The sequence below is a fragment of the Entelurus aequoreus genome, linkage group LG02 (assembly GCF_033978785.1).
Source record: "Entelurus aequoreus isolate RoL-2023_Sb linkage group LG02, RoL_Eaeq_v1.1, whole genome shotgun sequence".
In the NCBI taxonomy this organism is placed as follows: Eukaryota; Metazoa; Chordata; class Actinopteri; order Syngnathiformes; family Syngnathidae; genus Entelurus; species Entelurus aequoreus.
In genome coordinates this window covers 49,051,026-49,077,390 of record NC_084732.1, presented here as the reverse complement: position 1 = coordinate 49,077,390, position 26,365 = coordinate 49,051,026, and the positions used below count along the sequence as shown (strand labels likewise).

Below are 26,365 nucleotides of genomic sequence, written 5' to 3'. Positions count from 1 at the left end.
ACTTACTTAACTTACTATGTGCTGGGACACCCCTGTACTAGGGATGTGCGTATCGATCCTGTGGTATCGATATATCGATACTCACACGCTACTCATTTGGCATCACTTTTCTGAAAAAAGTATCGATATAAACCAAAAAACGACGTGTGGGGGGTGCAAGCATCACTTTCAGATGTTTTTGATGACTTACTTAACTTACTATGTGCTGGGACACCCCTGTACCTGGCAGAGTATAGAGCTGGCCCAGTCACGTGACAGGAGACAGCGAATGAGCGTCATCAACGTGCAACACACACACAGCCAGCCGACAGCGATGCAGCCAGGCATATCCAGTGTTGTCCAATTGCTGACTTAAAACAGGCATTGTTTTTTGTTTTTTTTAGTAATGTTTACTGAATATTTTTGTTTAAATGATTATCCTAAATTCAAATAATTTCCACACAGGGGAATTTACTGTTAGTTGAAAATTGCTTGAGTATTTAAAACAAGATAAGAAAGAGATACAATTTGGAGATTCTTCATCTTTGCATTACAGTTTTATTTTTTTCCAAGAAAATCTTGAATATATGATTGAATGTGATTTTGGTTTTAATCTGTAACATGATTTCTTACATTTCGAAAACATTAGCCTATTTCATATTTCATCAATTGCTAATTATATCACAAACTTTAAAAAAATAACTGCAGCTTCTTGCAATACGAATTTGACTGTTAATTGGAAAGCCCTAATATTTAATTATTATTATATATAATATATAGTTATTATTATATATAATATTTAATTTATTTTTCATATTTATGTTATTTATTTTAATTTTACTTTTATTATATATTGACTATAATAAATGTGGTATAAATGGTCTGTATTTGTCTTGGGATTTGTCTTAAATAATAACAATAGTAATAATATTTTTGACTGACAAAAAATTGCCAATAAGAAATTATTGGTATCGGTATCGATGAAAATGCAAGAAAAAGTATCGGTATCGTATCGAATCCTAAAAGTGTGGTATCGCCCATCCCTACCCTGTACCTGGCAGAGCTGGCCCAGTCACGTCACAGCTAGAGACAGCGAATGAGCGTCGTCAACGTGCAACACACACACAGCCAGCCGACAGCGTTGTTACTTTTCCTGAACAGCAATCTGAGACTTCAGCAAAGTGTGACGTGTGACGACATATCTCGAGTACACTAAACGTGTCAGACATTTTTGTAGATCATTTTTCCAAGTTCATTTTCTCAGGGAACTGTCTTTCGTATGCAGGTTTATAGGACAAGGAAATCCTAGTTTATTGTGATAAGGAAATTATTGACTTTGCTTCAGAGAAGTGTTATAAGTTTACTTCCACAAAGAGGTTTGAAACATAACATTGTTATGAATAATTGTTTTTTTAAGCTTTTTCTACCAATCCTTTTTTTTTTCAGAAATAAGAAAAGTGAAAATGTGTATATTTTTGTTTATATTTAATGTATTTTTCATATTTATGTTATTTATTTTAATTTTACTTTTATTATATATTGGCCATAATAAATGTGGTATAAATGGTCTGTATTTGTCTTGTGATTTGTCTTAAATAATAACAATAGTAATAATATTTTTGACTGACAAAAATTGCCAATAAGAAATTAATGGTATCGGTATCGGTATCTGTATCGATGAAAATGCAAGAAAAAGTATCGGTATCGTATCGAATCCTAAAAGTGTGGTATCGCCCATCCCTATGTATGACCCAGGTGGTAACAGCCTATCAACGCGTCGTTGTGATAGAGATGACAACCCATACTCTGATTGGCTGATTCCGCAGCCAATCAGAGTGGCGTTCTCTCGCTCTCACTCCGCCTCTCTTTTCTCTCTCTCTCTCTCTCTCTTTGAGAGAGAGAGAGAGAGAGAGAGACGGAGTAAGTGAGACACGGAGAAGTGTAAACGAAACTGGAGATATTTGACTAAAAAAAACAAAGAATGTTGACTTGCACTAGCGATAGTTCAAAGATAAATACAATTATTATATTTTTTTATAATAATTATAATTATTAAAAAAAAAAAAAATTTTTTTTTTTTTTTTTTTTACTGTAATTCATGCCGGGTCCGGACGGACACGTCGCTGGGTCCGGACATGGACCGCGGTCCGCCTGTTGAGGATCACTGCAGTATACAAACCCCGTTTCCATATGAGTTGGGAAATTTTGTTAGATGTAAATATAAACGGAATACTATGATTTGCAAATCATTTTCAACCCATATTCAGTTGAATATGCTACAAAGACAACATATTTGATGTTCAAACTGATAAACTTTTTTTTTTTTGCAAATAATCATTAACTTTAGAATTTGATGCCGCAACACGTGACAAAGAAGTTGGGAAACGTGGCAATAAATACTGATAAAGTTGAGGAATGCTCATCAAACACTTATTTGGAACATCCCATAGGTGAACAGGCAAATTGGGAACAGGTGGGTGCCATGATTGGGTGTAAAAGTAGATTCCATGAAATGCTCAGTCATTCACAAACAAGGATGGGGCGAGGGTCACCACTTTGTCAACAAATGTTTGAGCAAATTGTTGAACAGTTTAAGAAAAACCTTTCTCAACCAGCTATTGCAAGGAATTTAGGGATTTCACCATCTACGGTCCGTAATATCATCAAAAGTTTCAGAGAATCTGGATAAATCACTGCACGTAAGCAGCTAAGCCTGTGACCTTCGATCCCTCAGGCTGTACTGCATCAACAAGCGACATCAGTGTGTAAAGGATATCACCACATGGGCTCAGCAACACTTCAGAAACCCACTGTCAGTAACTACAGTTGGTCGCTACATCTGTAAGTGCAAGTTAAAACAAACTCTCATATGCAAGGCGAAAACCGTTTATCAACAACACCCAGAAACGCCGTCGGTTTCGCTGGGCCTGAGCTCATCTAAGATGGACTGATACAAAGTGGAAAAGTGTTCTGTGGTCTGACGAGTCCACATTTCAAATTGTTTTTGGAAAATGTGGACGTCGTGTCCTCCGGACCAAAGAGGAAAAGAACCATCCGGATTGTTATAGGCGCAAAGTTGAAAAGCCAGCATGTGTGATGGTATGAGGGTGTATCAGTGCCCAAGACATTGGTAACTTACACATCTGTGAAGGCGCCATTAATGCTGAAAGGTACATACAGGTTTTAGAGCAACATATGTTGCCATCCAAGCAATGTTACCATGGACGCCCCTGCTTATTTCAGCAAGACAATGCCAAGCCACGTGTTACATCAACGAGGCTTCATAGTAAAAGAGTGCGGGTACTAGCCTGGCCTGCCTGTAGTCCAGTCCTGTCTCCCATTGAAAATGTGTGGTGCATTATGAAGCCTAAAATACCACAACGGAGACCCCCGGACTGTTGAACAACTTAAGCTGTACATCAAGCAAGAATGGGAAAGAATTCCACCTGAGAAGCTTAAAAAATGTGTCTCCTCAGTTCCCAAACGTTTACTGAGTGTTGTTTAAAGGAAAGGCCATGTAACACAGTGGTGAACATGCCCTTTCTCAACTACTTTGGCACGTGTTGCAGCCATGAAATTCTAAGTTAATTATTATTTGTAAAACAAATAAAGTTTATGAGTTTGAACATCAAATATCTTGTCTTTGTAGTGCATTCAATTGAATATGGGTGGAAAAGGATTTGCAAATCATTGTATTCCGTTTATATTTACATCTAACACAATTTCTCAACTCATATGGAAACGGGGTTTGTATATATTATGGCAAGGAAATTAAATATATATGGAAGTCTGAATAGAAATGAGAAACTTTTATATTTACTGTAAATAAGAAAGACTTAGAGTCCGTCTGCTGATCTGAAAAAGAGCCAAAGCTGTCAAAGAGCTGAGGGACCATCTTCAAAGTGCAATGCTGAAACAAATAATGCAAACAATAAAATGTAACTTCCAGGGCTTGAGATTAACGTAGTCCCGTCGTCCCGAGGACGGTAAAAAAAATGCACGGGACGAAATTAAATGCTCCCCGGGACGATGGCTTTTAACCATTTTTTTTGTTTTTCTTTTTATGTATTTATTCATTTGACATTTTATATTAAATGTCTTGGTTTTTCCATCCATCCATCCATTTTCTACCGCTTATTCCCTTCGGGGTCGCGGGGGGCGCTGGAGCCTATCTCAGCTACAATCGGGCGGAAGGCGGGGTACACCCTGGACAAGTCGCCTCCTCATCGCAGGGCCAACACAGATAGACAGACAACATTCACACTCACATTCACACACTAGAGCCAATTTTTAGTGTTGCCAATCAACCTATCCCCTCTGAAAATCCTATGAAATGTTTAACAAGCCATCCTATAATAATACAACAGCTATTAATGTAACAATACAATAAAACAAATATTTAATGATGTTGTTTTCATTATTTTAACAATAGGCTAATGTATATTACTTTATATAGATTTTACAAGAAACACAAAACTTAAAAACTAAATTATTTACAATTGCAGACACAAGGTTCTTGTTCTGCAGTGCTGTGTGCTAATGTGCTTCGTACACCTGCAGGACCGCAAGCAAGGTCGCAGAGAAAATGCGGACTGGATTCTGGGTGATGTGGGCATTTTCTATATGAACAAGTGGAATGGATTGGATACCGACGCACTGAAGGGGCTCTCTACCTTACGCTATGAAGTGAGGGGAAACTGAGTGAATAATGACAGGTTATATGATTATTTATTTAAACTCATATTCGGGCCACTTTATAATGAATATGTCGGCATGTATTTGTAAAAAAAAAAAAAAAAAAAAAAATTTAACACCAAATTATTTAGGGGGGCTTAAGAACATTTTAGGGGGGATTGAGCCTCCCTACAATAGGCCTAACAACACCAATGGACGTCACTGATATATATATATATATATATATATATATATATATATATATATATATATATATATATATATATATATATATATATATATATATATATATATATATATATATATATATATATATATATATATATATATATATCCATCCATCCATCTTCAACCGCTTATCCGGAATCGGGTCGCGGGGACAACAGCTCCAGCAGAGACCCCCAGACTTCCCTCTCCAGAGCAACATTTCCGACTTCCTCCTGGGGAATCCCGAAGCGTTCCCAGGCCAGAGAGGAGATATAATCCCCCCATCTGGTCCTTGGCCTGCCGCGGGGTCTCCTCCCAGTGGGACGTACAACGAGGACCTCCCTAGGGAGACGCTCGTGAGTCATCCGCACGAGATGCCCGAACCACCTAAGCTGGCTCCTTTCCAAGCGAAGGAGCAGCGGCTCTACTCCGAGTCTCTCTCGGGTGACTGAACTTCTCACCCTATCTCTAAGGGAGATGCCAGCCACCCTTCTGAGGAAACTCATTTCGGCCGCTTGTATCCGCGATCTTATTCTTTCGGTCATTACCCACACTTCATGACCATAGGTGAGAGTAGGAATGTAGATAGCTCGGCAGACCGAGAGCTTTGCCTTCTGGCTCAGCTCTCGTTTCGTCACAACAGTGCGGCAGAGAGACTGCAATACTGCCCCAGCTGCTCCGATTCTCCGGCTGATTTCCTTCTCCATCTTTCCCTCACTCGTGAACAAGACCCCGAGATACTTAAACTCCTCCACCTGGGACAGAGTCTCGTCCCCTACCCGGACTGTACAAACCATCGGTTTCTTGCTGAGAACCATGGCCTCAGATTTGGAGATGCTGATCCTCATTCCAGCCGCTGAACACTCGGCTGCGAACCGATCCAGTGAGAGCTGAAGGTCACAAACCGAAGGTGCCATCAGGACCACATCATCTGCAAACAGCAGTGACGCAACCCTTAGCCCCCCGAGACGTATACCCTCTCCGCCATGGCCACGACTCCGCCTAGAAATCCTGTCCATGAAAATCACAAACAGGATAGGTGACAGAGCGCAGCCCTGGCGGAGACCAACCCCCACTGGAAACGGATCCGACTTACATCCAAGCACCCGGACACAACTCTCGCTTTGGTTGTACAGAGATTGAATGGCCCTCAGCAGGGTTCCCCTCACTCCGTACTCCCTCAGCACCTCCCACAAGATCTCCCGGGGGACCCGGTCATACGCCTTCTCCAAATCCACAAAGCACATGTAGACTGGATAGGCATTAGGGATGGGCGATACCACACTTTTAGGATTCGATACGATACCGATACTTTTTCTTGCATTTTCATCGATACCGATACCGATACCAATAATTTCTTATTGGCAATTTTTTGTCACTCAAAAATATTATTACTATTGTTATTATTTAAGACAAATCCCAAGACAAATACAGACCATTTATACCACATTTATTATGGTCAATATATAATAAAAGTAAAATTTAAATAAATAACATAAATATGAAAAATAAATTAAATATTATATATAATAATAACTATATATTATATATAATAATAATTAAATATTAGGGCTTTCCAATTAACAGTCAAATCCGAATTGCAAGAAGCTGCAGTTATTTTTCAAAGTTTGTGATATAATTAGCAATTAATGAAATATGAAATAGGCTAATGTTTTCGAAATGTAAGAAATCATGTTACAGATTAAAACCAAAATCACATTCAATCATATATTCAAGATTTTCTTGGAAAAAAATAAAACTGTAATGCAAAGATGAAGAATCTCCAAATTGTATCTCTTTCTTATCTTGTTTTAAATACTCAAGCAATTTTCAACTAACAGTAAATTCCCCTGTGTGGAAATTATTTGAATTTAGGATAATCATTCAAAAAAAAAAAATTCAGTAAACATTACTAAAAAAAAAAAAACAATGCCTGTTTTAAGTCAACAATTGGACAACACTGGATATGCCTGGCTGTGTGTGTGTTGCACGTTGATGACGCTCATTCGCTGTCTCCTGTCACGTGACTTGGCCAGCTCTATACTCCTGCCAGGTACAGGGGTGTCCCAGCACATAGTAAGTTAAGTAAGTCATCAAAAACATCTGAAAGTGATGCTTGCACCCCCCACACGCCGTTTTTTGGTTTATATCGATACTTTTTTCAGAAAAGTGATGCCAAATGAGTAGCGTGTGAGTATCGATATATCGATACCACAGGATCGATACGCACATCCCTAATAGGCATACTCCCAGGCCTTCTCCAGGACTCCCGCAAGAGTAAAGAGTTGGTCAGTTGTTCCACGACCAGAGCTGGCCAGATAGTTCGCGAACGACACAATACCGAGCAGCAGCGTTGCCAAACGTATGATATTGTCACCCTCTGTACGAGTCCATCCAATAAAACCAAATGCCGTTACACCCTAAATAATGCAAATGAACTTACATTCATTATGGTGTGAAAAGATTGTGAAATAATTAAAAAACAATTAATTCCATGCAATTTAGCGAATCTAAAGAGGATGATTTCAGCACAGCGCCTAACCAGATGGGGGCACGGTTTTTTCTGTTACAGCTTTTACCCAACGATGCTGTGAGTTTATTTCACGGTAAAAGTGTTTTATACGCTATACGTGGTGTGTAGTGGTTTCTAATGTTTTACTTTTAGGAAATGGTCGTGAGCAATGGCGAATTAGATATGTACGTTCATTTGTTTTCAAATACAATGACTTTGAGTTTCTTGTACGATACTTTGACATTTCCCATCTGGCAACTCTACTGAGCAGGCGCAAAGCTTTCCGAGTGCAGCACCACCAACATCATGGCTGACGTAACAGCGGTGGACGGCGATAAACTCAGCAAAAAGTGAGTTATATATATCTTCCATTTACGTCGAATGTTTGTTAAGCTCAGTCCGTTTATTTTAATCATAAGTGATTAGATATAGACGCAACGTAACGATAGCAGACAATATCACCATAGGGAGGCACGGTACTAGCCGACACTTCCCTCAAGCCCGCCTCCAAGTGTCGTTGGGAAATGTAGTTCTTATTGTCACGAGCGCCCCGGAGTTATAGTTCATATCCGGAAATAGTTGAACTACAAGCCCCATAAGTTGCAAAAAGAAAGGTCGCCCACACGCCGACTGGGTAAAACTGTGACATGGCTAAGTTAAAAAATAGCAATTGAGTGTGCAGTAGTAAGACGCCGAATACATAGCAGTTAAACAGTGGTTTAAAAGACCAACAAGTATGACAAACTATGATGCAGGAGTTTTACTGTTGTTCTTTCTGACCTTATTCCTGTATGCTAACCTTGGTTCCTGCACGTGCTTGCAACGTAATAACAAATGTTGTTTATTAAACATTTATGTACATTTTAACGTTACAGCCTTCTTTGTTTGTGCTTACTAAATGTGGCCTGTCTTTAACTCTCAGATGTGTGGCACATCGTTGTTATATGTGAAGTGACTTTTGCTGTTAGGGGTGTGTGCCACATAGGATTGATGGCTCTTTGATGGTAGCCTGATCTTTCATTTTGAAAGAGCTGTTCAAAAGCATTATATTTACTTTTAAAATAAAGTCAACTGTGGGTAACTTTTTTTTAATTATCAAAGAAACAATCGCTGCCAGCAGTTATACATAAAATTTGAATCAAATGAATTCAGATTTACACATTCCACATAAATATACTGAGGCACTACTAAAAAAAACATCCATCCATCCATTTTCTACCGCTTGTCCCTTTCGGCGTCACAGGGGGTGCTGGAGCCTATCTCAGCTGCATTCAGGCGGAAGGCGGGGTACATCCTGGACAAGTCGCCACCTCATCACAGGGCCAACACAGATAGACAGACAACAATCACACTCACATTCACACACTAGGGCCAATTTAGTATTGCCAATCAACCTATCCCCAGGTGCATGTCTTTGGAGGTGGGAGGAAGCCGGAGTACCCGGAGGGAACCCACGCAGTCACGGGGAGAACATACAAACTCCACACAGAAAGATCCAGAGCCCGGGATTGAACTCAGGACCTTCGTATTGTGAGGCACATGCACTAACCCCTGTTCCACGGTGTAAAAAACAAAACATGCAGGCTACAAATGGTTTCCATGCAAAACAACTATACTTTTCTACATAAAAAACATGGAAAAATATAAATATGACAAGAATAGAAATTCATACAAAAATGTGAATGCAAGATTGTACCACCCCACTCTATATTATCTGGTGTGTTTATTCTTGAACTACTCTACAAACAGGAGCTCAGCTTCAGAACTCCCTTCCTGATACAACTGTAAATGTGGCCTTTAAATAGGCCTTTTTCCACCACCCCTGTCTCCTTATAGCTATATCTGGCTATATGAATAAAATTACATGTTCAGTATTTATTTAAAAGGGCCCTATTATGCAAAACCAACTTTTCTTAACTATTGGTACCCGCTGTTGTGTATTTGGGATCTGCACAAGTCCCACAAAATTTGAACTCAAACCGTGGAGGCATTGCAGAGATATTTAAAAAATATTCTTGCCTTCCTTCCTACTCCCTCCGCCAAATGAGCCGTTTGGAATTTGCACAACTTGTCACGTCACTGGTTAGGAAAAACGTCACCGGATTATCCATATATAGTATAAATGTGCCCAAAGTGCTTTGTACGCATTCACCATTGTCTTGACTGCTGTAGTCAATAAGCTACTTCTTTTTCGCAATCCTCTATTGTGGGACAGACTGGGTTGTGCATGGACATGCATCCTCCGCTGTTGCCATATCTAATACAAAGTAGCATATAGTTCGAACTTACATCTGTCAATAGACTCGATATGGAGGCGCTAAAAACTACACCAAAGATGGCATGGAAAGGACGCAGTCGAAGTAAAGGCACGTAAATTAGACCCGCCCACAAAATGCCGCATTCTGAAAAAAACGCCAGAGAGCAGCTTGAAAACGGTCTGTAAAACATAATCTATGCCAAACTTTCACCTAAGAACCACCATTACATGTAATGTAGACAACAATAGAGTGTTTTAAATGTAGGAAACAATCATAATATGACTTTTTAAGTTACATTTTTACAAAAATGAGAGTCCATTTAATTTTTTTGTTTATTTATTTAGGATAACAAAGTTTTTCACAGTCCAATTACAGTACAATGGTTAACAATTCTACAGTAATGAGAAATACCAGTTTATATCATTGTAAATGGTTAATTGCATTATTGGTATTATATGGTACGACTCCAAAGACATGCACCTGGGGATAGGTTGATTGGCAACACTAAATTGGCCCTAGTGTGTGAATGTTGTCTGTCTATCTGTGTTGGCCCTGCGATGAGGTGGCGACTTGTCCAGGGTGTACCCCGCCTTCCGCCCGATTGTAGCTGAGATAGGCTCCAGCGACCCCGAAGGGAATAAGCGGTAGAAAATGGATGGATGGATGGATTACATTACATTATAAACATTGTATCGTTTTTATTGGTTATTTCTTCAGTTTAAGAGCATGATGAGGACTATAGCTCTCAGTCCGTCTGCATGAAGGCAAATATTGTATAAATTCGTATAATATTTATACTCACTGGTTTAAATGTAACTTAGATATTGGGTTTCACTATGTAAAGCGCTTTGAGTCACTAGAGAAAAGCGCTATATAAATATAATTCACTTCACACTTCACTTCATTATTTTCGCAATTTTATGCATTTATATATGTCAAATATAAAAATCACAAATCCAATCGCAATTTTGGAGAGAAAAATTGCAACTAGTTTTTTTCTCAATCGTTCACACAAGTCTTTTTTATCTTCCATTTTATATCTAACTGCCCAAAATATTTTCATTGCATTTCAGTGATTTAGTGGCAGTTTTAACTCATTTACGCTCATCAAAGCTCTGAGAATTATATATTCCTTCTTTTCTGTTGCCATCTGGCGGTTGATGTGCACAATTAGCCCAAAACAAGATTTTCTTGTTTTTTATTGTAACAGCATTGCAACCATAAACACAATGCATTTTTATAAATACATTTTACAAAACTCCCTGGCGAAATTTCAGACTGCCAATTTTCAAACTAACAATCAAAGCACATAAAGAACACATTTAATGCCCATGTTGGGCTCCGGTGTTGCACAAGGCTTTAAAGGCCTACTGAAACCCACTACTACCGACCACGCAGTCTGATAGTTTATATATCAATGATGAAATCTTAACATTATAACACATGCCAATACGGCCGGGTTAACTTATAAAGTGACATTTTAAATTTGCCGCTAAACTTCCGGTTCGAAACGCCTCTGCGGATGACGTATGCGTGTGACGTATCCCGGGGAACACGGGTATGCCTTCCACATTGAAGCCAATACGAAAAAGCTCTGTTTTCATTTCATAATTCCACAGTATTCTGGACTTCTGTGTTCGTGAATCTGTTGCAATCATGTTCATTGCATTATGGAGAAGGAAGCTGAGCAAGCAAAGAAGAAAGTTGTCGGTGCGAAATGGACGTATTTTTCGAACATAGTCAGCAACAACAGTACACAGCCGGCGCTTCTTTGTTTACATTCCCGAAAGATGCAGTCAAGATGGAAGAACTCGGATAACAGAGACTCTAACCAGGAGGACTTTTGACTTCGATACACAGACGCCTGTAGAGAACTGGGACAACACAGACTCTTACCAGGATTACTTTGATTTGGATGACAAAGACACAGACGTGCTACTGTGAGTATGCAGCTTTGGCTTCTAAACATTTGATCGCTTGACCGTATGTGCGCAACTTTTTTTTGCGTATGTACGGAACTTTTTTAAAATATGTAAGCTTTATGAACCTTGGGTTAGGTGAACGGTCTTTTGGGCTGAGTGATTGTGTGTGTTGATCAGGTGTTTGAATTGTATTGGCGTGTTCTATGGAGCTAGGAGCTAGCATAGGAGCTAGGAGTTAGCATAACAAAGACGTAGGTGTTTTTATGCAGGATTAATTTGTGTCATATTAAATATAAGCCTGGTTGTGTTGTGGCTAATAGAGTAAATATATGTCTTGTGTTTATTTACTGTTTTAGTCATTCCCAGCTGAATACCAGGTACCGTGAGTATGCAGCCTTGGCTGCTAAACATTTGATAGCTTGACCGTACGTGCGCGTCACGTACGTAACTTTTTAAAAATATATAAGCTTTATGAACCTTGGGTTAGGTGAACGGTCTTTTGGGCTGAGTGATTGTGTACGTTGATCAGGTGTTTGAATTGTATTGGCGTGTTCTATGGAGCTAGCATAGGAGCTAGCATAACAAACACGCAGGTGTTTTTATGCAGGATTAATTTGTGGCATATTAAATATAAGCCTGGTTGTGTTGTGGCTAATAGAGTATATATATGTCTTGTGTTTATTTACTGTTGTAGTCATTCCCAGCTGAATATCAGGTACCATGAGTATGCAGCCTTGGCTGCTAAACATTTGATAGCTTGACCGTATGTGCGCGTCACGTACGTAACTTTTTAAAAATATATAAGCTTTATGAACCTTGGGTTAGGTGAACGGTCTTTTGGGCTGAGTGATTGTGTGTGTTGATCAGGTGTTTGAATTGTATTGGCGTGTTCTATGGAGCTAGGAGCTAGCAGAGGAGCTAGGAGCTAGCATAACAAACACGCAGGTGTTTTTATGCAGGATTAATTTGTGGCATATTAAATATAAGCCTGGTTGTGTTGTGGCTAATAGAGTATATATATGTATTGTGTTTATTTACTGTTGTAGTCATTCCCAGCTGAATATCAGGTCACCCCCGGCTCTCACAGCATCTTCCCTATCTGAATAGCTTCAACTCTCCACTAGTCCTTCACTTGCACTTTACTCATCCACAAATCTTTCATCCTCGCTCAAATTAATGGGGAAATTGTCGCTTTCTCTGTCCGAATCTCTCTCACTTCATGCGGCCATCATTGTAAACAATAGGGAACTTTGCGTATATGTTCAACTGACTACGTCACGCTACTTCCGGTAGGGGCAAGCCTTTTTTTTATCAGATACCAAAAGTTGCAATCTTTATCGTCGTTGTTCTATACTAAATCCTTTCAGCAAAAATATGGCAATATCGCGAAATGATCAAGTATGACACATAGAATAGATCTGCTATCCCCGTTTAAATAAAAACAATTCATTTCAGTAGGCCTTTAAAGAGCTGTTTAAAAGATGCAATGGCTGGTTTGTGAACGTCAGGTTCCTTGCATGTGTCCTGTAGGTTTAGGACAAGCAGCTATTGCTCTGTTCGCTTTACGCCTTCTATGCTTTTTCTATCTATATTTATTTCCCACAGATTGCCCTGCTGACTGTGGTGGCTCAGCATGCTGTGCCTTGTCAGGGCAGCCAGGCAGCAACTGTGCCAAGCCCTTGGAGTCAGGGGACAGTGGTTTAAACATGCACTTCCATGCACAGCTGCAGTCCCAATCCCAATTTACGGGACTCGTTGGAGAGGTGACAAAAGGTTGGTGGCTTTTCCTTTGGAGAAAAAAAAACAACCAACCTTTTGTCACCAGCAAAATGGGGGTTCCTTTCTTTGGAGTGGTCATTTTCATTTTGTGTTATAAACACTTGAAGCGCATCTTAGAATTGATAAATGGCAAGTAGGGCTGTCCCAAAGTAACATTAAGCATGTTTCTTTATTCAGAGTCAATGCCACCTTTTAACCACTGACATCACTTGTCTTTTCAGTGAGCTGAAGAGGAGATTGAAAGCGGAGAAGAAAGCTATTGAGAAAGAAGCGAAAGTCAAAGAGCACCTTGAGCATAAGAAGGAATCCAATAATTGTGGACCATTGGACACGGCTGCTTTGGACGAAGAGACGCTCGACCCGAACGTGAGGTTCTTGTGTTAACGTGGTGATTGATTGTTCATGTGTTGAATGCTGTTTACACTGGTTTCATTTGATTGTAGCAATACTTCAAGATCCGCTCCCAGGCCATTCAGGAGCTCAAGGGCACATCTGAGGACCCATATCCTCACAAGTATCATGTTGACTTGTCACTAACAGAGTTCATTGAGCGGTACAACCATCTACAGCCAGGAGAGCACCTAACAGATGTTGTTCTCAATCTGTCAGGTATTGTACTTTCTTAAATAGTTTTGAAATGATTGTATGAAGCGTATAGACTGAGTGAATAAGTGGTGGTTTTGTCTGTCTTGTGACTGGAAGGTCGCGTCCATGCCAAGAGGGCTTCTGGTGCCAAGCTGTTGTTCTATGACCTACGAGGCGAGGGCACCAAATTGCAAGTTATGGCAAACTCAAGGTACTAAAAAAATTATAAAAAGTATATTTGTTAGGGCTGTCAAAACTAACACATTAATGTGGATTTATCCATTATTATTATTAATTTGTCCACCAAACAGGCCGTTAATCCGATAATGACTCGCTGCAGAAGCAAACAAGTCAATATGGAAGATGCTAAAGAGCACGTTGGCCATTTCCCTGCAAAATTTAGGTACAAAAACATGACAAAATAATCGACAGGCACAAGGTATTACGCATACTCCACAGGAAGGAGTTTACTTTTCACCAAAGCACTCCCATCTTAAAAATAATAACAGAAAGAGTAACATAACAGATCTATATTAAGATGTATACATGTTTTAGTTAAAGGGGCTGTTTGCAACATTTACACATATGCCCATAGGGTGCCAACTTTCCAATGTATTTTACACAGTATTTCGGCTTCTCGTACGTGATGATGTAATTGCATATGCACGTAACACTTGCACGCGCATTAGCTTTAGGTGTTGTTACCTAATATTAGTCATTTGGATAGCTAGCGTTAGCTGTCATTGAATGTATCAACTATCATAACAACAACATGACTGCAAATTGTCCGTTGCTTCTCTTGGACTGCTTTTGTATGTGAGCACACGGTCCCTGCGCTGAAGTGTTGACGAGACAGGGTGAGTGACCTCCGTAAACGTCAATCATTTTATTCCGGCCGGTAAACATTTTTATGGCATAAACTTTGTAATTGTGAAAAATATAGACAATTGTCAAACAAATGTGTTTAACCACTAACGGTAACATAAGCTAGCCGGTGGTGTTCTTTTATATATTTTTGCTTTGAAAAATGTTACTGTGGAATTTGCAACAGTACCTTTAAACAGACTGTACAATAAAAAATGTTGTCAACATTAACATGTTAATTAAAGGGGCCGTTTTACGATTTTTAATCTACATTTAAAACACTTCCTTGTGGTCTACGTAACATGTAATGCTAGTGCTTTGGTCCAAAAGTGGCATATTTTTTTTAATTTACAGAACATCTTTAAGACCCTTTTTACTGGCTCTTGAAAACGAGACGTTTTTTGGGCTGTTTTCTTTTTTTTTTGCAAAAGACCTCCTCCACGCCTCTGCCCCTCCAACTGGCTGCGAAAGCATGTCCACCTCATCAGCCATGTCTGTAGTTTTAGTGGTATATTTCCATACCGAAAAATATTATACGTTTGAATTATAGGCTACTTTTTATTATAAATTGCAGCAGTGGAGGATTTCAACATCCACCGTATATAATGAGTAATATCTTGCCCACTGCGTGAGGACAAGCGAAAGACAAACTTAAGAAATGAAGCGAACTGTTAGTTTATTAGCTTTGTCTTTCAAATGCCTTTTAGTGCTATAAAGCTATAAGTATACAAACTATGTGTTAGTATAAAGTATTTCTCCTGATTTTAAAACTAGCCTGTTTTATATCTCATCTACATGTAGTCCTTTTAAGCTAATGCTACACCTTTTATGTATCATTACGTTTGTCAATCGAGTTATTTATTAATAGTTGTATAGCACAGTACAGACTAAAATAATGTAAATGTAACACAAACACTCACAAACAATGTATGCTAAACCCTAACTCTGTAACTACATGTGCCAGTGTCTAATTGCTAATATCAATGGTCAGGAGGATGCTAGATGCTAACGTATCATTACAAATCAGTAAATCTACTGTCATTGGACTTACCAAACCTTTTGTATCCACCGTTGCCATAAATTGTAGAAACTGTCAACAAGAACTTTAAATATAGTTTTGAGTAAATCCGTCTGTATATTTTACATCAGACCTTTACACGGGTCTCTCGGCCAAGCTCTTTATGTCCTGCTGGGATGGGTTTTGCATAATATGACCCCTTTAAATAAATACAGTAGGTACATATATAATCCCTTCTTTAGTGACTCTCATTGCTCATGCAAAATTAAACACGGGTATTACAGGTAAAAATATGAATCAATATTTAATTATGATTTTATTTTATTTATTTTTATTTTTTTAGATAATCAATCAGTTTACTTATATAGCCCTAAATCACGAGTGTCTCAAAGGGCTGCACAAGCCACAACGACAGATAAAGATTATTTATGTATTTAATATTTGTTTACTTACTATGGTATATTAGTTATTTATTGTTTATTCACTGTTCTGTTACAGAGAAAAAGGAAATGGGATAAAATTGCTATGGTATGAAAAAGGGTAGGATTAAATAAGGTCAGCTTCTTCCTACTCCTTTTCGGATGTGCTGTAATGAAACAACTGGAAATATGTGATGCATTACATTGTATCGTATGCATGTTCAAAATAAACTGAAACTGAACTGAAAACTGAATTAACCAAATGAATCCACAGCAACCCTGTGACTAATCTGATTAGAAATTGTAATCATTTGACAGCTTGTATGTTTGTCCATCTAGGCTTTGCACCTCAATGTATTATCTTTATTGAATATTTACAGGATTACCACTAAAGTAATTGATCATAGTGGAGCTCCACGGCAAAATATTAACCACCACACCTTAAAAATGAAGGTTTTTTACGTGAAAACTAAATGAGTAATAAAATGTATTGTAGCGTCCAGAAGAAGACACACAAAGTCAAACGCTTTTTTTTTTTTTAGCTTTTATTGCCAATCTTATGCTAACAGGCCCAATTCTAACAAGTATTTCCACCGTGCACACACATCCGCCTCTGTTTTTCCCTCCTAGACACAACAAGACTTCCTCATTCTCCGCCAAGACGTAAGCTATTCGCACAGGGTTGTCTGGAGCAGAGAAAGCATGTCCGCGCTGTGGACGTATTTTAATGTTTCCGAAATATACTCATGGACAGCGATCTACAAAATCTAAGATGACAGTGGCGGCTTTTAAGAAGAGGAATACTCACAGCAGCGCGAAGCAAGTGGGACGTCAGGTTCGCTGCAGCTCGCTTTTTGTCACTTACATGGAGCGACAGAAGCTAAGAGTCTCTAAACACGAGTACAGTCTCCAATTACACCAGGAAAAGATGCTACATTTGTTGCTGGTCGTTTTTAATAAAGAAAAAGTGACTAAAAGAATGGGATGAATCTTTAGAAAAAAATTCCCAAAAAAGTACATTGTACAACAAGCAGCAACAATTGAAAACTACATCAAAATTATACTATGTAAGAAAACATATGTTAATACTATAATTAATAACGGATCTGTTCTAAATGTATGTATATATTTTTTGCCTTTTTTAAAGAAAATATATGCATCATAGGAAATAATGACATCATAGTGACCACACCCTTAGCGACGCCCCAATCGCCACAGGTATCTTGACAATCTAGGGAAAACCCAGATTTAACATTTTTATAGTTAATTTTAATAACCACGACTGCATATAGCGATTAAACGAAACCACTCATCAAACGGATGCTAAAACTTTCTGAAGCAAGGACACTAATAATTTAACTTAACATGTATTCTTTTTTAATCTTTTGTCAGGAACTACAAGTCGGAGGAAGACTTTGTGGACATCAACAACAAGCTCAGGCGTGGCGACATCATTGGTGTCCGTGGAAACCCAGGGAAGACAAAAAAAGGGGAGTTGTCCATCATTCCCATCGAAATGACTTTGCTGTCACCTTGCCTACACATGCTGCCTCACCTCCATTTTGGGCTCAAAGACAAGGTACAGCCCACAATAGAGATATTAAGATACACCCTGTATTTGTATCACAGGGATTCAAGTTACACTTGTGTAAGAATATTCATGGAAATTGACATCATAGTATGCGTTTGAAATGGTTACAACATGATTTCATGATTTCCTGTCCTTGACCGCTGTTTGGATTGAACAGAAAAGGTGTAACTCTGCCAGGGTTTTAGTACAAATGGTCGATCTGTCTGTCTAACAATATATCTGTCGATCAATCTTTAAGCCACCCAACCTTAAAGTGTAACAGTAATGAACCACACTAAAAAAAATTTTGTTTGTGTGCCACTGTCATGTTTATCCGAAAGGAAACCAGATTCCGTCAGCGCTATTTGGATCTCATCCTAAATGACTATGTGAGGCAGAAGTTTGTAACTCGAGCCAAAATCATTACATACTTGCGCAGCTTCCTGGACCAACTAGGATTTTTAGAAGTAAGGGCTGCACAATCTTCTCACAAATATATTAAATATATGAATTATGAATTTAAATTTTCCTCTGTGTAATAGATCGAGACACCAATGATGAACATAATTCCTGGTGGAGCAGTGGCCCGTCCGTTTGTGACTTACCACAATGAGCTGGATATGAACCTGTACATGAGGATCGCTCCTGAGCTCTACCACAAGGTTTTACATTGACTACGACATCAATATTTTGTCTTGGATGTACATAGCATTCAAAGGATTTTGGACATTGTACATTGTATTGACAGTATTCACTGTACCCCCCCCCCCCACCAAAAAAAAAAGATGCTTGTCGTTGGTGGGATCGATCGAGTGTATGAGATTGGTCGTCAGTTCCGGAATGAAGGCATTGATCTCACTCACAACCCAGAGTTCACCACTTGTGAATTCTACATGGCATATGCAGATTACCACGACTTGATGGATATCACAGAGAAACTTCTGTCTGGTATGTAGGTCTGAATTGTATGCGGATGTTAGCGTCATTAAAAAGCATTTTGTAGTAATACTTTAATTTAGGCCATAAGTGGGTGCTATCCAGGGACTGAAATTATTAAGAGTAAGCTCTAATTTTAGCTACATAGTTTATTTGCTTGAACCGCAAAGAGGTTAGGGAATAATTGGAAACTGGTTATGATTGGAGAAAGGCTGTACTTTCAATAACATGTTTAAATTAAAAGCTCATTATATATTAACTTGTGTTTTAATGTTTTCTAAACTTGTGTTTTAATGTTTTCTAAGTGCATGAGAAATTACAAAAGAAAATGTCGCACTCTTTTATCACATGGCAATTTATCATCCATCATAATGCACAATGCAGCAGCAACATAATACATGTTGAAATAGCGGTAAGGAGCAAACTGCTGAGTCGACAATAATAGTGCTGAGTTAATGGTAAGCAACTGTATGTCAAGTGTAACATGCAAGGGTTTCCCAGCAATAGGTGAATAGCGAGACCCACATTTAAAATGCATGAAGAGGTACATAAAACCGATAGCTGCTGACCACCAATTATACTTCAAATTCGGGCTGGGCGATATGGCCTTTTTATTGATATCGCGATATTTTAAGGCCATATCGCGATACACGATATATATCTCGATATTTTGCCTTAGCCTTGAATGAACACTTGATGCATATAATCACAGCAGCATGATGATTCTATGTGTCTACATCAAAACATTCTTCTTCATACTGCATTAATATATGCTACTTTAAAATTTTCATGCAGAGAAGGAAATCACAACAAAAAAATGACTATTTTTTTCATACGGTGTTGATCTGGAAATATTTGCCTCGGCATTTTGATGGTTTGGGCGTGTGGCACCGAACGGAGATGTTGACATGCGGAGTAAGCACTCTTCATTCTCTAGCAGGTGACTTTTCAAATGATGCTATATATTAGCAGTAATGCTACTTTTTATAGCAATGCTTTTGCCCCAAACTTGACAAATTACGGTTGTCTGTTCGACATATTCCCACTTGAAGCCACACCACCGCCAGATGATGGACCCCCTGCTGTTTTTGGGGGAAATAATTATTCCTTCATTTGTTACCAGATTCGCACCTTCTCTCTCTCGTATTACCACTAGCACGGCTGCACTAGCATCGCAGCTAACGTTACTCATGCTGCTACCTCTCTACTGCGCGAGGGCGTATGTGACGTATGACGTGACAGTATGTGACGTGTGTAAGAAGGTGCGCTTGTCTGTCTGTGAGAAGGAGACACAGGAAAGAGCAAGGAGAGCCTGTAGTGTAATGCCAGCAGATAAAAGCAACTGCATGAGAACGTATACTCGAATATCACGATATAGTCATTTTCTATATCGCACAGAGACAAACCCGCGATATATCGTTTTATCGCCTAGCCCTACTTCAAATGCAGCTATTGCCATCTTGTGTAATATAAAGCTACATCCAAAGTTTGCCATAGCTGTTTGTGCCCATGTTTTTGACCTGATGCAAATTACAGACCACAGTGGTTATTTGCCTTCATTGACCATGCAACCGGTAACTACAGGTGAATTAAATACGAGGCGTTAAATTGCAAATTTAAGGGAGGATAGCCTAAATAGTTTTCATTAAGGGTATTATATGGCATACTATGCTTGTATTCCTATAATGCCTTGGTTTATGCAGTACATAATCCCTTATACAACCTAATTTGTTAGTTTATCATTTTTTGTTTTATATACTGTAATACACCTAAACAAATCTGAGGTTGAAACTGCTCTTTGCTAGCGGTGTCTCAAACAATTACTTCAGTATTGTAGAACACAAACAGAATACAAATATTAATAGTGGTTATAATGATAATGTCGCCCTGCGATGAGGTGGCAACTTGTCCAGGGTGTATCCTGCCTTCCGCCTGATTGTAGCTGAGATAGGCTCCAGCGGCCCCCGCGACCCCGAAGGGAATAAGCGGTAGAAAATGGGTGGATGGAAGGATGATAATGTCTTTCATTCTACAACGGAAATGCGAGCACTGCCATAAAACTTGGTCAAATAAAAAAGCGGCTGCAACATCAAAACAAAACAGATATTTTTACTACATCCAGCTCAAACTTAATTCACAAATGTGACACAGCCACATTCAAACTGCTCTGTTCACTGTATTTTGTAAGTATGTTGTATAATAGAATATGTGATATACTTGTTGAGAAAATAGCAAAAGATCACTTCACTTTTTCATCAGTTATTGCACACTTAAGACAGCAGATACAGTTAGATACAATTTATTTATAAACCTGTGAGGGAAATTTAAGGCACCGGGCCAGTATTAACACAATTTATAGACCTGTAATAATGCATTTAAAAAACAAAACCGCTGCATTCTGTGGAATTAAAAACATTTAGATCTAAAACCTAAAAAAGCTGGTACATGTTTAAAAATAAATACAATTATAAAAAATGTGTACTGTGGTTTTCTCCCAGGTATGGTGAAGCATATTACTGGAGGATACAAGGTGACCTATCACCCTGATGGTCCAGAGGGACAAGCCTACGAGATTGACTTCACTCCACCGTTTAGAAGAATGAGCATGACAGGTGACCTGGAGAAAGCAATGGGAGTCAAATTCCCTCCCACTGACAGCTACGACAGTGATGGTAAGGTTGACAGTCATTAATGTTTGACATTGGGCTATGATGTTAATGTCCACATGTCCTCTTTGCCAATTTCTCTTCAGAGACACGTAAATTCTTCGATGACCTGTGTGCCCAGAAGGGAGTTGAATGTTCACCACCCAGAACCACAGCCCGCCTTCTTGACAAGGTGCTTTATTCATTTTGTAGAATGATATCCACCTTTACATTTCACTTAAAACAATCGATTTTTGTTCTCTCAGCTTGTGGGAGATTTCCTAGAGGTCACCTGTATCAACCCCACATTCATCTGTGATCACCCCCAAATCATGAGCCCCTTAGCAAAATGGTGAGAAACATTTTAACTCCTCAAGTCTTTTCAATGATCCCTTTGGAAATGCTCTCATTTAAACACCTTTTTATAGGCATCGATCACAGAAAGGCCTCACAGAGCGCTTTGAGCTCTTCGTGATGAAGAAGGAAGTCTGCAATGCCTACACTGAGTTAAATGACCCAATCAGACAGAGGGAGCTTTTTGAGCAGCAAGCCAAGGTGTGTGTTAAAGTTGATGCTATGGTAACATGATTACCTGGCTGTGGTACTGTCTGAGACAATCAATCCTGATCTCAATGCCTTAACTACAGTACATTAATACAGTGGCACCACAGTTTTTCTTTTTCTTGTGGGGTGGTGTGGCTCGGTTGCTAGAGCCATGCCACCCCACAATGATGATGAATAGGAAACACTAATCAGAAGTGCTAGTAACAGATATTATAGAAGCGGATATCATTGTTTACATCCAGAGCAACCATCTTTGAAACAAACTCAGGGGTGGTGAGAATATTCCAACTTTCCGAGTCAGAAATCCAACCTCAAGGGGCGTTCCAGTGGAAATTCTGACAGTAACTCGGAAGTTCCGACTTCCCAGTGCAAATGGAACGCACCATTAGGGCCTTATTGACTATAGGTTTGCGTTCACTAAAAGAGGTGCAAACCTGATACCACACGCAAAGCTGATCTACTAAATGTGTGCAAAGTGGATTGCGTCTTAAGTGAGCAGAATAAGGCATGCAGTCCACTTTGCGTCTCTGCTTTATAATAAGCAGAATATATGCTGATCATCAAAAAGGCCACAATTCTAGGAGGAGAAGATGCAAATATATTATACACAACACGCAATGTGATTTATCAACACTCATCACCGTTTTGCGAGCACTGTTTTGCGTTTTATTTAGCCCATGGTGGAAGGACAAACGGAGAGTTCCACACACAGCTAAGGGATCAGTGCCCTCATCAGTGCCCTCCATCTTGCGTGCGTGCAGGACAGGAACAAATAAACAATTTTTTACACGCATCGTCTATTCAGCAACATCATTTTATAATTTTATGCCTGCTAAAGGACTTAAATGCCTACTGAAACCCACTACTACCGACCACGCAGTCTGATAGTTTATATATCAATGATGAAATCTTAACATTGCAACACATGCCAATACGGCCGGGTTAACTTATAAAGTGCAATTTTAAATTTCCCGGGAAATATCCGGCTGAAAACGTCTCGGTATGATGACGTTTGCGCGTGATGTCACGGATTGAACGGAAGTATTGGGACACCATTGTGTCCCAATACAAACAGCGTCTGTTTTCATCGAAAAATTCCACAGTATTCTGGACATCTGTATTGGTGAATCTTTTGCAATTTGTTTAATGAACAATGGAGACAGCAAAGAAGAAAGCTGTAGGTGGGATCGGTGTATTAGCGGCTGGCTACAGCAACACAACCAGGAGGACTTTGAGTTGGATAACAGACGCGCTATCCGAAGCTAGCCGCCGACCGCGACGATGATCGGGTGAAGTCCTTCGTCGCGTCGTCGATCGCTAGAACGCAGGTGAGCACGGGTTGTGATGAGCAGATGAGGGCTGGCGTAGGTGGAGAGCTAATGTTTTTAGCATAGCTCTGTCGAGGTCCCATAGCTAAGTTAGCTTCAATGGCGTCGTTAGCAACAGCATTGCTAGGCTTCGCCAGGCTGGACAGCATTAACCGTGTGGTTACAGGTCCAGGGTTTGGTTCGGTGTCTCCTGATAGTAGAAGTAATAGTAGTATTGTTGATCTTCTGTCTATCCTTCCAGTCAGGGGCATGTTTCTTCTGTTTCTATCCGCAGTTAAGCACGATGCTATCACGTTAGCTCCGAAGCTAAAGTGCTTCACCGATGTATTGTCGTGGAGATAAAAGTTACTGTAAATGTCCATTTTGCGTTCTCGACTCTCATTTTCAAGAGGATATAGTATCCGAGGTGGTTTAAAATACAAATCCGTGATCCACAATAGAAAAAGGAGAAAGTGTGGAATCCAATGAGCCCTTGTACCTAAGTTACGGTCAGAGCGAAAAAAGATACACCCTGGCGTCCTGCACTGCACTCTAATCCTTCACTCTCACTTTCCTCATCCACAAATCTTTCATCCTCGCTCAAATTAATGGGGTAATCGTCACTTTCTCGGTCCGAATCGCTCTCGCTGCTGGTGTAAACAATGTGCAGATGTGAGGAGCTCTTCAACCTGTGACGTCACGCTACTTCCGGTACAGGCAAGGCTTTTTTTATCAGCGACCAAAAGTTGCGAACTTTATCGTCGATGTTCTCTACTAAATCCTTTCTGCAAAAATATGGCAATTTCGCGAAGTTATCAAGTATGACACATAGAATGGACCTGCTATCCCCGTTTGAATAAGAAAATTTAATTTCAGTAGGCCTTTAATGGACTGAATTCAATTGATGCATTTTGGTGTCCTTTCGTGTTTTTTTAACGACGTTCCTTTTTTTACATAGACTACCGGTATATATTTAAATATTTGTTGTACGAAAATAACTTCTTTAAGTACGGAATGCGTTTTTTGGCGTCTTGAGAGGAGTAAGGGCTGCCTCTCTCCAATGAGGGCACTTTCGGCGGTAAAAAAAAAACAAAGGGAGGTTTCAATGTAGATGCACTGCGCGACTGCTTCTAAAATGCCCATGTAGATAGTAAATGTCTCCTGCATGTTTGAAAACCGCAAAACGCAACAGGTAGGAGCATGATAACATGAATGTGCAGTAAATGAGAGCGAGCGCCTTTGTGGTGATGCCCCGTACAGTACACGCAAAATCCTCATTTAAATAAGGCGGTCTGCACCACTTTTTAATTGCACATGCAGTGTTGGTAAATCACACGCAACACGCCCACTATTAGCAGACGCTATTTTAAATATCACACATGCTGTTCAGAGCAAGGTTTTTGGATCTTAGTAAATCAGTCCTTCTGTCAACAACGGTGGGATTCTTTGTTTGAGCACTCACTTTCGCAAAATGATATGCAGGCAAACAGAACAAAATTATTGGTGAACACCAAATCACACGAAAAGCAGGGCGTACGAAAATGTACCAATGTTAGCGTAACATAGGAGTGCAACACAATGTATCCCACTAGTAACATTAGGAACACAGCACTGTAGGTAAATGACAACCTTGCATTATGTTTTATCGTCTTCCTATTTACTACACAAATACAGCACAAGTAGTTTTTTCTTTATCTATTTTTCGGTCGACATCATATACAAAACTGCTCACAACCTTGCGTATCTAACTGAAGCAAAACTAAGGATTATAAAATCTCATTAATGCCTAACAATACATAACATCTCTACAACACAATGATTTTCAGGCCAAGGACGAGGGTGATGATGAGGCCATGTTTATTGATGAGACCTTCTGCACAGCGCTGGAATATGGTCTCCCACCAACAGCCGGCTGGGGAATGGGCATCGATCGTCTCACCATGTTCCTTACCAATTCCAATAACATCAAGGTAACGTCTTTATGAAAGCAGAATGACTTGACTACTGTCTCTTCAATGTTTTTTTAGCTGCAGATAACTCTCCCTGGCCTCTTCAAAAACATGTATTGCCTTCAAAATTAATGAGAATGAGATCATTCGAACCCTCATTAATCCCCTAACTGTTTGTGTGTGTTCTTTCTCAGGAGGTATTGCTCTTCCCAGCCATGAAGCCCGATGACAACAAGACAGCAGTTCCTGCCGAGGGCACTTCTGTCTAAGCTCATTCCCCTCCTTGCAGGAGTCTTTTTGGGGAAGGAGCTTTTACATCAGGGTGGTCATTGGTGGAATGTTTTTTTTTAATCCGTCAAAAGCTTGGTTACTCAATTACTGAAGGAGACTATCTTTTCTTGAAAGGCTAATTGTTTAAAATCATGACAAATAATGTTTGCTTTTGTATTTTCTACGAGGTTTGTGATCATATTTGTTCGGGTCCTGGTTATTTGTCAGCAAGTAGACATTTTCTTCGTCATTGTCATCCAGACCCTAAATGGATGCGGTTGATCAGCCACTCGCATTATATGATCACACCCATTGTCAATTATTCTGTCCATTATTCTTAAACGTCTTCTACAAAATACTAAAAAGTAGTCTGATGTTGAAAAAGATCTTGATTTGATTCACATAAATATAAAACTGACGCACATGCAATGTCAGTCTTCACAGTACTGCCATCCATTGTTTGCTTGTATTCAGTCATTAATGGTCTCCAAAAAGATTATGTCCTCCTGATTATCTAATAAATAAATAAAAACCTATATGAATCTGCATTATGTAGTCTTTCTTTTGTTAAATTTGTTCCAAATGAATGTGTTAATATGTGACGACACGTACCGCCTAAGCAGTTAATCCATTGTTTTATTGTAGAATTTAAGCCTGATCCTTACTAAAAGGTCTCTCTTGACCAAAGTATTTAATATCTCTAATTGAATATGCCTCCTTTGCAAATGTTCTGCGGTTGTTTTATTTGTATTATAGGTATGTCTTCTATTTCTGTACAATGCCAGTCAAATGTACGTACCATTTATGGTATGAATGTGTCGTGCATGTTAAATCTTGGAATTTACTATTACAGTTGAGAAGTAACAAATTACATTTGCCGTTATTC

General features: G+C 39.3%; 1 protein-coding gene across 2 annotated transcripts; it reads left to right on the top strand.

Annotated features, from left to right (window-relative positions):
* Positions 1-7,588: 7,588 nt before the first annotated feature.
* On the top strand, positions 7,589-26,025 carry kars1 (lysyl-tRNA synthetase 1). 2 transcript variants are annotated; one of them, XM_062028321.1, is made up of 15 exons: positions 7,646-7,743; positions 13,179-13,346; positions 13,574-13,718; positions 13,796-13,961; positions 14,055-14,148; positions 17,631-17,817; positions 18,150-18,275; positions 18,351-18,470; positions 18,594-18,756; positions 21,243-21,416; positions 21,497-21,582; positions 21,656-21,741; positions 21,818-21,944; positions 25,087-25,230; positions 25,404-26,025. In XM_062028321.1, exons 2-15 carry the CDS (start codon positions 13,207-13,209, stop codon positions 25,476-25,478), a joined length of 1,833 nt encoding a protein of 610 aa, XP_061884305.1. In that variant the 5' UTR covers positions 7,646-7,743; positions 13,179-13,206; the 3' UTR covers positions 25,479-26,025. The 2 variants fall into 2 exon arrangements, with proteins under 2 accessions (XP_061884313.1, XP_061884305.1); XM_062028329.1 differs by lacking the exon at positions 13,179-13,346 and having other exon boundaries at positions 7,589-7,743.
* The last annotated feature ends 340 nt before the right edge of the window (positions 26,026-26,365 follow it).

What these genes read in the sequence shown, in the direction of transcription:
- kars1 (XM_062028321.1), top strand. Translation starts at nt 13,207, where the DNA reads ATGCTGTGCCTTGTCAGGGCAGCCAGGCAGCAACTGTGCCAAGCCCTT. An exon ending in CGTTGGAGAGGTGACAAAAG is followed by an intron (nt 13,347 to 13,573) that starts GTTGGTGGCTTT and finishes TTGTCTTTTCAG; the next exon opens with TGAGCTGAAGAGGAGATTGA. An exon ending in CACAGAGAAACTTCTGTCTG is followed by an intron (nt 18,757 to 21,242) that starts GTATGTAGGTCT and finishes GTTTTCTCCCAG; the next exon opens with GTATGGTGAAGCATATTACT.